We start from the raw sequence: 19,183 nt of genomic DNA on the forward strand, positions 1-19,183 counted from the left end.
TCTTAATGTGTAATTAAAAATATTTTTTCAACAACTTAAATCCACATCTGAATCTATTTTCACATAAAACATAAAATCTACTTCTAAAATTATCAACAAGGGAAATAACAATTTGAGTTGCATTAAGTCACATGCGACTCAACCAAAAACACACTATTTAACTCTAAAAAGAGATAGAAAAAAACTTATTTTATAAACGATTTTGATTAAATAAAATTGGAGCATTCTCCATTATAATTTAAATGATAAGCTCTGAAAAAAAAAATGAAAGATAAGTTTTATCTTAAAAACAATTCTTCTTTAAATTAATATTTTCATCTTGAATTCGCTCACGAAATATAAGAAGGATTTATGCCATCTAAAATATTATCCACTATAAAATCTAAAACTTTTATTACAATTTTATTCTTTAAAAACCGTTTTCAAAATTTAAAAATATATATTTAAATTACTCCTAGGTTGAATTTATAAACACATATAAAATTATTTTAAAAATAAATATCAGTAGATATTGGAGCAATAGAATTGACTTGAGAAAAGTCTTGAAAACAGTGAAAAAGTAGAGAAATGATGAGACAGCACAAGAGAAGCATCCTACCCCACACTATTACATCTCTTCTTCTCCACTGCTTTCATTTCTTTTCATAAGTCTTTTGAAACCTCCATGCAAACCTGCAACACAACCATTTTCAACCTCTCTCAAATCTATGCATATATATATATAGAAAGTATACAATAACAATAAGTAAAGAAAGTTTTAATATAATAATTTATCAATGAGTTAAATATTTTAATTTAATTTATTTACTTACAGGATCTACAAAATTCTAAACATAAAAATATTAAACATGTATAAGTGAATTAGCAACATTTAAATAAAAAATAGGAAAAAAATTGCAGCATCTAAATAAATAAAAAAGATAAGAAAAAGACAAGAAAAGCATGAGCATGATGAGTGAGAAATTGGAGTTACCTAAATGTCTATACTCTCTGTATGTAGTGTTGTGGAAAGTTTAGTTCGAAAATGGTAATGCCCATGCTGTGGTAATTATTGAAATAAAGGTAAAATCATGAATTTTGGCGTGAATTGGATATCATATGCTCAGAATTTCACAGTCTTGATTTGACTACATAGATAAGAGTAATAATGATACCTATACACCTTAAATTTCTCTTCTTCTTTTTGTCCATATCAATTAATTAGGTTATGCTGTCATTTTTATTATCTCACTTAGTTTTTAATTTTAATTTTCAAAATTTTAAGAAAAATGTGGTAATTTGCAAGATTATGGGAGGATTCTATTGCCTCCACAATTTCATAAGTCAAATTCATCCCAAAGACTATGGAAAAGCTATATAAACAATTGTGTTATATAAATTGTAAAAATAGTTTGAGAAAAAAAAAGTGCATGTACATTTTGTAATAAGTTAACCAAAGTGATGAATTGATTTCTAACTCTTATTTATTTTGACTGAAACAAATGGGTAAATTGCATAAAAAAATAAATCGTTTAAAAAATTGAATTGAACTCTTATTTTAATTTAGTTTTAAAAGTTAAATTATTCTTGAATAAAACTAAATTAAAGAGCAATTGAAATACATGCTTTAAGAGTTATAAGCAATTCACTTTTACAGTGTAGTTGTGGTTACTTTTATCAAATTACATTTAGATTTCAATTAGTTTTACACATTATTAATTCTAGGGGAAAATATCATAGAAAAATAATTAAATTTTAATAAATATAGTTCTAGGTCTCTAAAGAATCTTGTTCAAGTGGGTTCACATCAATTGTCTAGAAAAAGAATAGTGAGAGAAAAGTGGATTTAGTGGGATACTTATAATAGAAACACAAACCATAAAATGATGGAAAGTTGGTTATAAAACATTCCTTATAAGACCTCACTCATAACATTGATTTCTGTTGAGACAAAGGCACACTTCACAAACAAGTAAAACACAATCATAACAATGCAATACCTCCTTTTCGGTCATGCTTTTACTCAAACTACATTAAATTTACGAAATTTACTAAACATGTATCTTATTACTTGTAAAAGCTGTTTAAAAATAAAATATTATCCCACATATGTGTATGAGAGAGAGAGAGAGAGAGAGAGAGAGATTGTATGAAATGATTCATAGAAGTTGTGTACATAAATCATAATGCCATTGAGTTGAATTAATAACCAAATGCAGATATCAATGGCAGATAAAACCAAGTGTTGATGAAATCCAGACATTAGATACTACGTTGTTGTGACTATATCTGAGTACAGTAGTTGACATAAATTAGTAGATGTAATAATATAAGTATCTGAATGATAGTCTGTTCCCGTTAGACAAAAGACCAGTTCACGAACACAAAGGCAAGGCAGTGATTGGAATCATTATCATCCAAAACTTTGCATGCAATGGCCTGCTCATAGGACACTGGTCGATTCATACTTGATACACATATTCCAGCTGGAAGATATGCAAACCCCTGAAATGAAAAAAAAATAAGCATCATCAGATAAGCACAAATTATAAGAATAAAAAGGAATATACCGACAAGTAGTTTACTAGGGGTTGATTACCTGTTGCATTATCTTGGAGAACTCGATGCAGAGAAGCTTCCTGCCAGATTCATCAAGAACTTTATCCAGCATTATGTCTTGAAGAGCAACAAGAGTGGTTTCAAGCATATCAAGTCCAGCTTGGTTGGCAAAGGTGAAAACTGGAGATGCCTGCATGATTAATGGAGTTTGTTGAGTTCAAGACAAGTTCTTCCTGAAGAAAGATATTAAATAAGGAGGCAGAGAGTGATTACATTAGTTTTTACAGAACAGCATAATATTGCATCTGAATGGTGCCAAAGTTGCTTCAAGATTGCATCACCAGATGTGGACTCAACTCTGAAAAGGTCTGTGCAGGTGTGAAGCCTGAAAGAAACAATCTGTATTGCATCAGACCAGTCAAATGAGTTTAATTTATCTCAAAATAAGCCTTTTCCACACAATAACAGAACACGGCTAATTCATAAATTTTATCACATTTTTAGGTGTACTTTTGCTGATCCTGAAGACTAATCAAGACAAGAAAATCAAACGAAGCATAGGAAAATTAGACCTGTAGCTTCTGTAGATCCATCTTGCCAAGGTAAGAGCCTCTGGTGGACCAGTAAGTGACTTTGGCCCTAACTCTGTACTGAGCCGAGAGGGTGCAATTGCCATGGCAACCCTCTGAACTGATCTTACAACATTGCGCACATATTGGCGAGCCATGACAGCCACATTGTCCCGCAAATGGTTCTCAAAAGTAAACTGGAATGCAATTGTGAGGACTGACCTAAGGTTGTAGTTATTCAGATCAGTTTCACCAGCAGGACGAGCATTACCAGATCCTATGTCTAGTGCTGATGCCAAATCCAGTGTCCTAGTTGAAGCAGGACCATCCTGAAATCAACAAATATTCAGAAACACGTAATCATGTTAGACGAAACATGTTCATGTGTAAGACAAAACATGTTCATGTTCATGAGTCCCTTCAAAAAGCTACTTAAGAAAATAACTACAAGACCAAGTCATTTAAGAAACAAATGCATCATCATACAGTTTTAGGATCCAATGGTATGATGCGGAAACCAGAAGGCAGTAACAGAGCATCATCTGCAAAAGACTCATCGATAGGTGCAAACACAAGCTGTGCGCATGCTCCAATTGCATTTTCATCAACTCCACTGCATAGCTGTCACATCAAATTGCATAATTAGTAAAAAACATGGACAGAAACAGTAGTAATTCCTGCTTAAATAAGATAAAAAAAAATGGCTTTACCTGCAATAGATACATATCACACGCCAAAGCTACATCATCAGGGGGAAATGCATTACCCTCAATTCGAACTACCTCCAAGAACTGCATCATTGCAGTGGGTGGCATGAGAATATAAATGGGAAATCTAGAAACAAGTTTATCAATCATAGATTTAAGAAAGATCAATACCTCTTCATGCTCAATAGTATGAGCAAGAGGCAAAATGACCTGGCTGCTTGGGAAGCCACTAGGTCTTGCACAAGGAACTGCATAAGGACTAGCTTTGAGACATGCAGCAGAGTATGCATCAACCCCATAATCAGCCCACTCAGAACGATGTTCCCTCAAAAATCGAACAAGCAAAGCAGGAGGAACATTCTGCAAACCATTAATGTAAATTTAGTATAATGGAGATACATATCCAAATTCCAGAAGAGTTCTTGGAATTGATACAAGATTGAATTTAGACAAAAATGATAATTTCGCGTGAGTTTATATGGGATTATCATATACCTGCAGGAGCATTGATGCCTTGGCACAAAGAACCCCACCTCCAAATGTTGGAAGCATGGATGTATTGTAATGGGAACCAAAAGACTTGTTGGGAGATGAGTTTATGGCTATGGTCACATCTTCCACCCCATCATTACCAATTGGCGACCAACCATCATCCACAAACCCATTGACAGCATCATTAAACCCTCTGAATCAAATTACAAACAAATAATTCGTCAATAAGAATTGATGAAGACAGAGTGATTAATCAAATACCCAACAACACAACGACCTCAGACTCCAAATACAAAATGCCTTACTTGCAAAGCCTTTGACTAAATGTTCTCAAGACAGCAGGTTGACGACCCCCACCATAATGAACTTCTCCACTTGATTCTTGTGCAATTTGTCTTACATGTCGCAAGGCCTGTACAATAAATTTAAAATTTTAATTCATAAATGAGAGTTAAACATTTAAATCAGTGTTAATTATACGAAATCTCACAGCAGTGGTCAATTTCTGAGCTAAGAATTTTGAAGATTCATAGAGGGGCCTCAGTACTTCAGGAACACTCCAAACCTACATCAATTAACAAGTTAACATACTAGAAAGATGGAGTTCAAAGATATGAAAAATTCAAAACTGATTTCAACCGCATCATTGTCCTTACATCCAGATCAATGTGATCAACAATGTGAATAATAGATCCACCACCCTCACAGGGTCTAATTAGATAGCCACTAGGAAGCACTTCAGCTCTTACAAAGTTTGAAGCAGGAGGCCCTGTTGGGCCACCCGTTGAAGAAGTCAAAGACCTCTCACAAATCTGCAAGGCAAATAACAAATAAACAGTTTTGTCAAGACAAGTTTTTCCTATGAAAGAAGTCACGTCCTATATCAAGAAAAACAAAACCAAGATTCATCTCAGTTTAGTACCACAAGACTTCCATCTTCCAATGTTGAAGTATATCTTAGAGTCCAGAAGTCTCTTGCAGCTGCCAAGGTTGTAGGTGCATATGTCTGATAAAAATCAAATTCAAAATATCAACAGAACAATAGAGGAAGTGATTCAAAAGTACATACATTAAAATGCAATTCCACTTTCTTTTGCATAAAACAACCACTAGACCTGCATGTACATGAGCTCTATTGTGCCCCCATTCCCTGTGGGGACTACGCTTAATACATTGAGGCATCGACAGTCACGATACCATGATGGACGATCTTTGAGAATCTCCGCAACCTGAGATGATTTGGAATGCAATTAGGCCAATGAAGCAATGTTTCTTTGTTCAGCAAAGAAAATAAATCTTGAGTAGAAATGGATTATGATTAAAGCTAAATACCTTAGTGGGCTCTAGGCTCACAAGGCCACAGGCTCTTGCTGCTACCCCACTACAGTTGGGGGAAACAGCAACGATTCCAATAGAATCCGGACCAGGCTACATAAGAATGAAAAGCAAAAAACATAAGTGTACAAACATACGATTTATGAAAGCTATGGCCATGAAGAGTTATTGAGTAGGTCACACCTTCATCCCAATCATTTGAACCCAGTTGACAGCAGTTCCAGTAGCTTTTGAAAGAAATGCTGCCAGGGTCTCTTGAGCAATTGCAAAAAGACTGGCAGAATACAGAATTAGGAACTACTCATGAATGTAAGTTGAACAAATTTGCTTGCATGCATGGAGAACTTACCCAGCTGGGTTGTTGGCATCCCACTGGGGATGCTGAGTTTTTGGGTTTTGCTGTTGCTTCTGACCACTCACTACCACAGACTCACAGCTATTGTCAGTAGTAGTAGCAGACGCCTGCTAAGAAACCACAAAATGATATTCTTCAGCAACAACGAAACAGTATACTACAAACACACTAGTGTGCATAGAATGGCACACCAATGAATATTCAGAATGAGAATTTAGAAGGGCAATCACCCAAAGGTAAAGTTACTAACAGTGTGTATTTGTTGTTTCATGTATCCATTATCATAAACCAACTGTGAGACCTGCTTCTGCAGACGGTCATTTTCTTCCATTAACAACTTGTTCATCGCCGACAGCTTTCTATTCACTGTCTGAAGACGAGAGGCCTCCTTCCTCTGCTTTTCGCGACATCTAAAGAAGAACATCGACAAGTGTAAGCAAGTAGAGTAGGTCATTTTTCCCATACAACAACAACATTGCATGATGGTCATTCATCGTAAACTCACTCACTCTTTAAAGTTTCCTAATATATATTCCGACAGGTCCCTTACTAAGCTATCATGTCCTCAAATCAAAGACATGTAAAATGAGAACAACGAGAAGTGCATCTAAATTAGGATACCAACCAACCATCAGATCAAAACATTTTGCTTAAATTTGTCATAGCACATGACAAGTTGGAAACATGATACATACACTCACATGTGTGTGCATGCGTTTTAATTTTAAAGAATTAATGCAAGGGCAAAAAGTAGTTCAACAAAATTTAGAATGTACTGCAAGACATAAATTTCTCTCTGCCATAAAAATTATTACCGAAATGAAAACAAACAGAAAAATGAAACAAAAAGAAAGTTGATGGTGAAAAATAATTAATCTAGAGTGCAAAAGTCATAAGAATCAGCTGTCACTTTCCTTCGCCTTATCCATAACCAATACCAAAACTAAAGCCAAATGATCATATGAACATTTCTGTTAAAGCACCCTCTACAGAAACATCATGAGATGGTCTAAAACAAAAACAATAGAGGTCAGAAGAGAGCGGTTGAGAAAAATTCACCTACAAAAATGAACAAGTAGATGTCGTTATCTCCCATTAACCAGCTAAAAATAAGAAATAAAGAAGCCATTTTTTATGAACAAAAGAATGAAAAAAGATCGATCTTCACAACTGGGATATCTACAAGTAAAATGGCAAAAATGGAGTAACTTTTCATGTGCATCTTTCCTTCAAAAGGGATGCTCAAAGCTTTTCGAAACGGCAAGAATGAATATTTCTCTAAATTTGAACCCACGTAGCACATTTGGAAAAACAAAAAATAAAAAATATGCAAATGACAAAACACCTCTTATGACACCCAAGTTTGCAGAAAGGGCAAAAAAAACTCACTGAAGAGCAAGTATACTAAGAAAGAAGCTGAAAATCCACCTTTGAGCATTCCCAACAAAAGAAAAGAAATGAAAAGAACAAAGGGAAGAAGGGAGAATGCCAATCAGAGAAAAAAAAACACAAACAACGACTGTTTATCTCCTCTACCTGCGATTCTGGAACCACACTTTGATCTGCTTTTGTTCAATGTTGGAAAGGATAGGGCAGTCCCTAATGAGTTGTTGCCTTCTGGAAGAGCTAGGCTTGGGACACTCCGCATACACCCTCTCCAAAGCCTCCACCTGTTCGGGAGTGTACCTCACATACTTGCCACAATCCATGAGCCTGTTCAATACTGAATCTCTCTGCATACAAAGTGCCATAACAACAAACCCAAAACGCTCTTCGATTCAAAAAGACACCTTTTTAGAGTCCTCTTCTTCTTTGCCCTCTTCCCCCAGAGAGCCTCCACACTCCTTCATCAGATGTTGCTCCCTCAACTCCCCTCAAAATCCAATCTTTGAACAGGGTTTCAAGAGTTTAAAGAAGAGCAGTGATGCTACTGAGAGAGAGAGAGAGTGAGAGCTTTATCTTGCTGCACACACCAATCTCGAGACAGAAAGAGATGGAACGAAAGAGCTTTTTTTCGTGTGGAACAGTGAATGCAAAGACGAAAAACCAAACAGGCACTACAAAAATGAAAGGGCTGGTTGGAACAGTGGTGGCTCCTTAAATTCACTTGGATTTTCTGCAAAACCGCTTTCTCTTTCTCTCTTTGATACTGTGTGATGCCAAAATGAAAAGCAACAAATTATATGAAAGAGAGAGAGAATGGCAAATGAAAGGACATGGAGCTCATTTTTAGGTCCTGCCAACAAAAGCACAGCAGAAGATGCAAAAACCAGATTTTCTTTGTTTTTTTATATTTTAACTAATCATGACATCTTCCAATTCTAATTCTAATTCTAATTCTAAGTTTTCTAGACAATTTAGTTTCAACAACAATGTATCATATATTTCATTTTTTTGTTTATTTATTTATATAATTAATTCTTTGATTAAAATGTAGTACTATTTAAAAAAATATAAAACCATTACAAACACCTTATAAATTAAAAAAGTGGTTGCGAATTAACTAACAATTTATCTCTTAAATAAACCAGACAAAGATATTGGAAAAGTACATTTTGTCCTTGGGTCAATTAAAGCAACAGCTGGTACAATATATTCACTAATTTAAAATATGAATTTAGAAATCATGATAGTAAATTTCAGTACAAACTCTATAAATGAGAAAAAAAAAATTGGTTAGAAGGGAAAGCCTTTAGTGAAAGTAAATGCCAAATTTTTAGATGAATATTAGTTATGAATCAATTTGATAAATGATTGTTACTTATAAGAAAATGGAAGAAATGGTTTAATGAGAAAAGGTTAGAAAGTGAATGGTGATGTGGTTTTATGATGCATGTGATGTAATGCATGTATGGTAGATGTGGATAGATGATATGAGAGATGGGGATGTGAGGGTTTAGGTTAAACGCAATGCATCATAAAGTTGTTAGCCCTAAGAAAATATTTTGAGATCTCAATTTTTTTTTTGTGTTTTAAAAACTGAATATGTATAATATATTAAAATTAAAAAATATATTTTTATATATTGGGAGGCCAAAATTCCTCATTTATCATTCAGATCTGCCACAGAAAAATAAAAATAAGTGTAAAATATTTAAATCGAACATAAATATATTATATTTGTAGATATTATTTATACATAGGAATTGTACTTTTTGATATGAATAAATTGGCACAAATAATAACAGTAGCATCATTGGTGGTGTCAGGTTTGTTACGGAACTGCATGGGGGTTGGAGGGTGCCTCCCTTAACATTAATATTCATTTATTGTATTTTGATGTTATGCTCATAAAATTCTAGATGTTCTATATCAAATGAGAATAAAAGGACGAGAGTTTAATTTTTAAGTACATCCTCTCTCCTTCCGTAATATTTTATTTAGAAAATTATATTATTTTTAATAATATTTTAATTAATTTTAGTATTGATTATTTTTATATTTTTCCTACTCAAAATATGTTCATGGTATTAATATGAAGCATACATTTCAAATATATGAATCATATGTATCATATAAGATATTATTAAAATTAAAAAGACATAAAACATTAAAATATATTAAATTCACACACAAAATTATATTTTTGAAACACACAAACTATTTATTATAAGAAACTTAAAAAAAACAAGATAAAATTTTAAATCACTTATATTATTATTTTAAATCACTTATATTACTTTTGTACGAAAGAAACCAGATTAGTTAATTTGTCAGTGTCTCAAGAAAAATATGATAAATTTTGGATGTTTAAAAAAAATCAAACATCGGTGTTATTTTTTTCTAAGACATCACTCATTAATTTACCAAACCATAATAAATTAAAGTAAAATTATTTTCTAACCAAGGTCTATGAAAATTCTCCATTTAATCATGAATTTATCATTTAAAAAAAAATACAAAATATGACCATCTAATTGGAAAATTAAAATGAGAGCGAAAAATAAAAACGAAAAAAGGAACAAAATCTACCTCTTTCGCCTTTTTCTTCCACACTTCCCATGCCTAACGCTAAAGGTTATATAAGGAGATTCTTCTTCCACTCCAATGGGAACAAAACCTACCTCGTTGGCCTTCCTCCTCCACACCTTACCATATGCAATGAACACCCTTCCCTCATCTTATCAAACCCTTTGAAATCCCTCCACCACTTATGTGTTTCTCATTTGAAATTTGAAAATGTTGCCCAATGAAACTCCATTTTCCTTCCACTCAATTATTGTATTTACCCTTCTAATTTAGAGACAAATACTTTTTTTCTATTTTACCCTTCTCACTTTGACAAATATATCACTAACCATGACATCATACACGATCTAATTTAAAAAATAATGTCAAATAAACATGTTTGATTAGTTAAATAAACATGTGTATATTTAATTCAAAGCGATTATAAGTATTGAGGAAGATGTACAATACAAGAAAGAATGGTCAATATGTTTGGGACAATCTTTTATTCTTATGTTTTTTTCTTTTCAACAGAGTATATGTTTGTAATACAATATATTTTTTCATGAGTAAAGTTTTATTCTAATAATTTAATTTGTGTTAATTATACATTTCAGGAAACGAAAAAAAATTAGGATGTTATATTTTGGTATCAAAACCATGTTAGGTGTTAAGTGATTTGTACGGGAGTGAGCTTACTATGCATTTATGTGCATCATCTGCCAAAATATGAATGTGTTATGTGTTTATTCAAGTGCATTTTTTAGTATTTTTTTTAGGTGTATATGAGGAAGGCATGAGATGATGATATCTTATGTTTCACTAGTAAGTACATTTTCGAGGATGGATTTTTTTTAGTGGGGGAATGTGAGATTCAATAAATTTCAATAATTAGAAAAATATACTAATGTGGTTAAATATTTTAAGTAAAGATAAAACAATTTATTAATTATAACTTAAAACATTTATTATCTAAGAAATCAGATTTGGGGAATAATTATTCAACTAGAAAAATATTATTAAATATTGTTAGTTATTAAAAGATATTCTTTGATATTGTTACATACTAGATATTTATGGATCTGTGTGCGATAGAGCTCAAGTTTTCAATGATCTACGTGAGGAGGATTTGTGTTGTGGTTAACGCTCTCTGGCAAGGCAGTAAAGGTTGTGAGGTGCATGTGACACGTGCTCAGTGGCGACTGGTTTTTGACTAAGGTTGTTGATGCAGGGTTCAACGTTGTTTCAACAATGGCCATGCGATGAAGGCTTACAGTTTTGACATATCTGCTTAAGGAAGAAGGAGATGACAAGGTGATCTTTGGTTGGTCAGATTTGAAAGTGGAGAACTGTGACATGTGGCAACTCATGGTTGTGCAGATAATGATTGGTAGGATGAGTATTTTCTAACGGTAATTTTATATATAAGCATTGGTTAATATTGATGCAAAGTGTGTGGGGATTATGCATATGCATTGGTTAGCATTGATGTAAGGAGTATGGTGTTTATGCACATGTATTGACTAATATTGATGCACGGTTTGTGGTAACTATACACATGCATTGGTTAACATGAATGCAGGGTGTGTGAAAATTCTTTGGATGGTTCAATTTCAAGTGAACATATTATCTATGGTGGATTATGATTGTTGGTATGAAAGTGAATATGTGTTTATTTTAATCACGGTGAAGATGGTTGGGCTAATGAAAATAGTATCTCTGGGAAAGTCCCATATGAGTGAGTTTGGTGATTATATAATAGACTCTAGGTCCATGGTGTTTCTTGTTCGGGTAAACAAACATTTTAAGTTTGTATTTGGATTTTCTTATACTTTTATAATAAAGTGTTGTGAGGCTTGGATTAAATTATTGCTTTGGAGAGTGTGGATATACTTGGAGTCAAAAGGCATGTGAGTGTGTTGTACAAGTTTTCACATAATTTTATCTTCAATAGTCATGGTTTTTTTTGGTTTTGGAGTTTCGATGTTATATTATTATTTTCTTTGTTTTTATCTTATTTCTTTATTAGTAGGATGATTATTGGAGATAAAGATAACACGTTTTTTCCAACAATTTGAGGGTGTTTAGATTGTCAAAGTTAAAAAACAAATGTTTTTGGACTAAGAACCCTGTGAGTCAATATGTTGTGATTATTTGATGTGAAAAATTATGTTTTTTTAATGTCATAAGTTTTAAACATTAAACGAATTTATTTTTAAAATTGAGATTTTTCTCTTTTTTTTTATATTAGCCTACATATGTGTTTTGATAGTTATGTTTTTATTTGGGATGATCATGATTTATCACAATAAAAACATATGATTGTACAAATACGGAGGAAGATGCTCAATATTAGAAAGAAAGGTTAATTTCAGAAGACATTTAGGACATCATTTTATTTTTTTGTTTTTCTTTTAGGACATCATTTAGGACATCAAATAAGATAAAAATAAAGTTTTATTCTAATTATTTGATTTATATTAATTATAAATTTTAGAAGAGAAAAAAAAGTAGGATATTACACATCCTACGCTAATATTTTGTTAGGTAGGTATATGATAAATTTTTTTACAGCTAATGTAAGATGCATTTAATAATTAAGTATAGTGTAAGATGAATTTATTTTAAAATTTTGAAAATTAACTAAACGATAATCAAAAGGATGAATAACAAGCAAATTAGACCGTTGAAGTAAAAATTTATTGCATCTTCGTATTTAAAAGAGTTATAAATTTTTTGTTTCATCTTTATTCCCATCCAAATATTAATTAAATAACTATTTTACAAATAATAAAAATTACAACAAATAAAATATTATTTTATTAGATATTAAATATTAAAAAGAAATATATTAATTATTTTCTTCAATATTAAATATTAAGAAAAAATAATTTTATTTCTATTAAATAAAAACATCAAATAAATATTAGATAAAGATCAAACAATTGTAGAAAAATACTAAAATGATCATATGTGTGTTTCGAAAATAAATTACAAAACCAAAGAAAAAAAATTAATTAAGTCATTTAAATTACCTAATAAATTTAAAATATTTTGGTAATTTAAGATGACAAAAATAGATATTGAGATAAAAATTAGATGAATGTGTACGTACCTATTCTCGTTCCCATATCCAATTTAAAATATAGAATATCTTTTGTATTGATACTTATACATGAGTTAAATATGTTTTTAGTCCTTTAAGTTTTAGTTTAAATTGAAAATAGTTCATTTTCAAAATTTTGACTTAATTTAGTTCTCTAACTTTATAAATGTGTATATAGATTTAAAACTTTTTAACTAACTTTTGTTAGATTTATTTTACGTTTCAAACGTATTTTATGATAATATTTTTGTTATTTACACCGTTTGACACATTTTCGCTTCAATATTAACTGAAAAACGTATTTGAAATATCAAATAAACTTAATAAAAATTTGATTAAAAAGACTAAATTCACACAGTTCTAAAAATAAAAAATTAAACTAGTTCAAAATTTCAAATAATAACTAATTTTAATTTTCACGTTAAAGGAATAAAAACATATATAATTATACTTATTATATTTTATTCAAGTTATACCAAATTTAAAGAAGAACAAAATTATTTGACATCTCTAACTAAAGAACTTATAATTAATAATTAACTGTGACAAAATTATTTGACATCTCTAACTAAAGGACTTATAATTAATAATTAACTATGACAATGATGTGTTTTTAAATTTAATTTAATTATTAATATATAGGATACTTGACTAAAAATTAAGTTATATTATATGTAGATGATACATTAATTGTTAGAAATATATAACATTGTAAAATACAAATATTTCACCATCAATCTATTATTGGTTAATTTAATTGTTATTGACAAACAATTTTAAGAAATATAAATAATTTTTCTTCCAATGTCCTTTTCTTTTCCGCAAAATAACATTGAGCTTCAATTTGGTTTGCCTCGTACTTGTTATTCCCAACCACCATGGCAGATTTTTATTTTGTTTCCCGATGCTATTTAATTTTCATAATAATTAGCAAATTCAACGTCACGGGCATTGATTCATTTTTATCAAATTGAATAAAATATAAATGAGGATCTTAAAAATATAATTATTTTTCTTCCAGTAATTATTACAAGAAAAAATTATACTTTTATTCATCCTTTTGTGTTGTGAATTAACTCTAGGTATGCCATAAATATGAAACTCTAATGAATTAACTTATCCTGCATGACCTAATAAATAAACGTATTTTCCACCTTAATTCAATCTATCCTAATCAATATTTTCATTTAATTATGGACGACAAAATTAGTATCCAAAATTCATCAAAATTTAATTATATTCAATATTCATTTAACCAGCCTTTTATCATTTAAAATTGAAATATAATAAATCACTTCTTACATGACAATTTAAAGTCAAAAGAAATATTTGTTTTCTCCTTTAAAAAAATTTGTTGACATTATAAGTTTATATTAACCATTGAAAATTTTCATTTGTCAGTTTAAAGATTGTATCCGTATATCTATTATTTGTATATGTGAACTGATGAATAAAATTTATTAATACTTATTTAATAAATACTACTTTTAAATTATAATAAAATTTTATTAAAAATAATTCCTATATTAAATAATATAAATATAATTAAAAAAATACGTTATTGTTAAACTAACACAAATTATGTGGTAATTGAACCTTGTCTTATAAAAAAAAAAAGTTTATGATAATCTAACTAAAAGAAAATATCGAGATGGACCAAAGTGTGAAACGCATTTTTGAGAGTTACTAATGTCAAAAATCCACTATTGTATGCTGTTTATGTAATGTCATTGTGATTAATTTTAAACCTATAATTATTATTGTTACTCTTGGAGATGATATTTAACTACATACTATGAATTAAACATTTACACACGTGATCAAGGAGCTAAAGATTTTCTTAAACAGTAACTTAAGTATTACAATAATTATCTTATATTTTTAATAATTAGAATAAAGCTAATTTGGTCAACTGGGTTTTATAAACATAGTCATTTGGGAAAGATAATGTCATTATTTTTTTAATTGTATTTTAGGTACAATGTATTTTAGTGGCACCTTTTTATTGATTGACTTGATCTTACTAAATGAATTTGGTAGACATATTTGTGAAAATATATGTTAAGTGAATGTAACTTTTATAAAAAATATTGTAGTATGTCCAGGGGGTTTATAAATTGTTATAAACTTTAACTCCGTCAAAACTAAATTCACCTTAAATGCATTAAACTTTACTAATCTGTTAATATTTTTCTTAAGCATCCAAAACAAAGAATGCATATTATAATAACATAATAAAAAAGTTAAACACTAATTACAAGGTATTTAAAAAAGTAATATAAATAAGAGTATCATATTAGCTCTAATTATCAACCCTTTCAGTTGTATTATATTATACCAAAATTCAAGCTTAGAGTGCTAATCAGTGTAAGTCTACAATGATTTGATTGTAATTTCATGATGAAAACAAATTATATGTTGACAAATTGTTGAAATATCTCCCGCGATCTTTAAGCAGCATTAATAATGATAACTAAGAAGTTGTGTTTGATCCAACATAAATAAGAAAACAACATGTCTGCTTCTTCGTGGTTTTATGGAATGTCGTTTGGTTTCATGGTGGATGTCAAAATGTTTCGGTTGAATTTATTTAAAGATCGGTTGTCCTTTCTTGTTTTGCTTTTTTTCGATTGTCTAATCCTCTCCAAGAACGCAATCCACCCAAAATGTTTCGGTTGAATTTGTCTGAGGGTCGGTTGTCCTTCCTTGTTTTGCTTTATTTCGATCGTCTAATCCTTTCCGAAAACGCAATCCACCCAAAATGTTTCAGTTGAATTTGTCCAAGGGTCAGTCGGTATCTTCTGCAGGTCAACAACCCATAAGAGGGATTGCGTTCTCGGAGAGGATTGGACGATCGAAAGAAAGCAGAGCAAAGAAGGACGACCGACCCTCAAACAAATTTAACCGAAACATTTTGGGTGGATTGCGTTCTTAGAAAGGATTGGACGATCAAAAGAAAGCAGAGTAAGGAAGGAAATTGACCCTCGAACAAATTCAAGCGAAACACAAAAAAATTTGCACTGTAACAGTGAGCCAAATACTAAATGATTGCTTGGTAGACTCAGTAACTTGGCCATGACATATGTACAAGAAACATGGCAACAAATAATTTACAAATGATTATCTTCAATAACTTTTCATGTTTTTATAAATTTTGGACAAATCCTTATAAAATAAAGGTTAAACCCCTTTGGAAGTCCCTGTTTATGTGAGTTTTTTCCAGTTAGATCTTTGTTTTATCGGTTTCGCCAATTTAGTCCTTTATAATGAAAAATTGACTCAATTGGGCCCCTACTGCTGTTAAATTGGCTTAACGGAGTTAAATTTTGGATGACTTGTGATATTGACGTGGATAATTTTTTAAACGTGGCATTGAGAGACCATTATACGTGACATTTGATAAAAGAAACATTTTAAAAATTGGGTTTCGAAAACTCCACCACCGTCGTGCACCTCGAACACCTCCACTGTCATCCCCAACTTCCCCTTCCTCCCTTTCGTCGCTCCCTACATCCTCATCGTGAACTGCTCCTTCCCCATCACCCTAAAGTTATACTTCTTCGCCACTGCCTCCAGCTTCGCCATCACTGACGACGTCGAGTGCTTCGATATGAACATCGACGGCGACCGCTTCCTCGTCTCGAACAAATTACTCAGATCATTGTAAGATGGACAAGCCGGCTTGGCCCCGACCAGTTCCCAGAATGGTTGCTGCTACTGTTACCATCTTCATTGCCGCTGACGTTTCCACTGCCACCGACATCGTCTCCGTTGAAGTCGATGTGGGGGTGACGAACCAAGCGCATGACGGAGACCTCGCGCTTTATCCGTTTCACCAGCTTATCCTTCTGAAGCTTCTATTTTTTTTATGACCTTGATGGCCATGTAAAGCTCTGTGAATGACATGTTTAAAAAATTATCCACGTCAATATCACAGGTCATAAAACATTTAATCCCGTTAAGTTAATTTAACGGTAGGAATCCAATTGAGTCAATTTTTCATTATAATGAACTAAATTAGTGAAGCCGATAAGACGAAAATCTAACTGGAAAAATCCACATAAATAAGGATTTCCAAAAGGGTTTAACCTAAAATAAAACAAATTTTTTCAGCTAAAATTAGTCTATAGACGAATTAAAGAGAACTAAAAGAATTGTACACTATCTTTATCTTATAGATAATTCATATATTTTCTTCTTATGATGTCTTTATGGAGAATATATATATATATATATATATGTATATATATATGTATGTATATATGTATGTATATGTATATATATATGTATATATATATGTATATATATATGTATATATATATATATATATATATGTATCCTGTTGGTTAAATTTTGAGTCCTAACAAGTTGAGTTTACTACAACCTTTTTCTCCCTTCATTATCTATCTCTTTTTTTCGTTTTTTCCTTTCATAAATAAATAAAAAAGTATTTTTTTGTCTAAATTTAAATTAATTTATACACAAGGTTAAAAATCTGATTTGGGAGAATCTAATATAAGAGATAAGTTAATTTAACTTGTATGCGATTTTTTTTTCTCTCCTAGTGATGTCCATTCAAATAGACTTAGAATGACATGAACTTTATTTATACAGTTTTGTATGTAAGACAAAGTTTAAAATAAATTAATATTTATTCGAAAATAATAAAATTTAACAGAGTTAACTGTTTTTTCCCTATTACATTTTGGCAGCAAACATTAATTAATGGATTTGTGGTTGTAGGCCCATTTCATGTTAAAGGTCTAGTAATCGGGGAGATGAAGACAAAATAATATTATTACGAGAAGAGATTTAATAACTTTAAGGGTTTAATATGTTTTTAATCCCTAAACTATTGGTCGTTTTTTATTTTCGTCCCTCTTTCAAAATAAGGTACAATTTGGTCCTCATTCTTTTCGAAAAGTTCGTTTTAATCCTCGAAAACTAAATACTGTTTAAAAATTTGGTCCTCATTTAGTAACAAATGAGGACTAAAACCAAAATTCCGAGGATTAAAACGAACGTTTCGAAAAGAATGAGGACCAAATTGTACCTTACTTTGAAAGAGGGACGAAAACCAGAAACGGCCAATAGTTTAGAGACTAAAAATATATTTAACCCTAACTTTAATAAGGATTAAAAAGAAGAATGATAAAGGAAAGGAGATGATAAAGAGATTTGAGTAAAGAATATAAAGGGAGAACAAAAGAGAATGACCAAGAAATGAAGTAAGTTTGTAACAATAATAAGTTAATATGTAGGCTAAAAAAGTACTTAATATTTTGGGTTTTTTAATATCCCTTTTAAGAAAATAAAATAAGATTATCAATTATCAATTTTTTTACTGAGTCGATTTTACCGGTTTGACATCAATTCTATCAGTTTGATACTAATCTTATGCACCTGCAATTTTATACCACAAGTCAATCTAAGAGCAATAGTATATAGAGACTAACTCTATAAATTAATTAAAGGAATGAATTCATGTTTCTATTTAGAGTTTTTATAGTAAAGTTAAACCTTAAAACTAGACTTATATATATAACTTTAGTCTACCTATTTATATCTTCATCTCATGCCTATGAAAGTAGCATTTTTAATCTTCATACTTTGTAACTTGTGCCATATTAATTTCTACTTATTAGCCTATTAATGGATGGGAACATAATTTAGATCTTCATACTTTGTAACTTGTGCCATATAAATTTCTACTTATGAGCCTATTAATGGATTGGAACATACTTTAGGAATAAGTTAGATCTTTCTAGTGAAATAGGTCTTATATAAAAGCTCAACCATACTATAAAAAATCCACAAAAGTATTTATTTTTTAAATAAATCACACCTCTTTAACCAAAGTCTTTTTTAGTTTAAAGTATTTTTAACCTTATTCTTAAAACACTTACAAGATTACGGCAGTCTAAACAATATTTAAATGAGTTCAACCAAGTATAACTTTCTTGATTTATTAATCAAGTTTTGACATTGCTCAGTACATGAGCGACATACTAATGCACATTTGTTGACTTACACCAACCACAACACTTCATATAAAAAAGAGTTTCTTTCTTCTACATCAATCTTTTCACACTACAAAATGACACATTCTCAGAGAAAGAGAACATAAGATACC

The 19,183-nt window shown here is 30.8% G+C and overlaps 1 protein-coding gene across 2 annotated transcripts; it reads right to left on the reverse strand.

Annotated features, from left to right (window-relative positions):
- Positions 1–2,124: 2,124 nt before the first annotated feature.
- On the reverse strand, positions 2,125–8,211 carry LOC124839138 (homeobox-leucine zipper protein ATHB-14-like). Of its 2 annotated transcripts, none has more exons than XM_088103543.1 (18): positions 7,533–8,211; positions 6,247–6,406; positions 5,991–6,106; positions 5,825–5,915; positions 5,639–5,734; positions 5,422–5,535; positions 5,229–5,312; positions 4,963–5,118; positions 4,797–4,871; positions 4,612–4,718; positions 4,310–4,499; positions 3,986–4,174; positions 3,818–3,898; positions 3,594–3,728; positions 3,111–3,436; positions 2,812–2,923; positions 2,579–2,728; positions 2,125–2,484 (listed from the first exon to the last, which is right to left on the reverse strand). In XM_088103543.1, the coding sequence occupies exons 1-18, from the start codon at positions 7,745–7,747 to the stop codon at positions 2,338–2,340; spliced, it is 2,544 nt and encodes an 847-aa protein (XP_087959669.1). In that variant the 5' UTR covers positions 7,748–8,211; the 3' UTR covers positions 2,125–2,337. The 2 variants fall into 2 exon arrangements, with proteins under 2 accessions (XP_087959669.1, XP_047170827.1); XM_047314871.2 differs by having other exon boundaries at positions 5,991–6,103; positions 7,533–8,210.
- Between the last annotated feature and the right edge of the window lie 10,972 nt (positions 8,212–19,183).

The sequence above is a fragment of the Vigna umbellata genome, chromosome 1, assembly GCF_029865625.1.
Source record: "Vigna umbellata cultivar VRB3 chromosome 1, Vumbellata_1.0, whole genome shotgun sequence".
NCBI classification, from domain to species: domain Eukaryota; kingdom Viridiplantae; phylum Streptophyta; class Magnoliopsida; order Fabales; family Fabaceae; genus Vigna; species Vigna umbellata.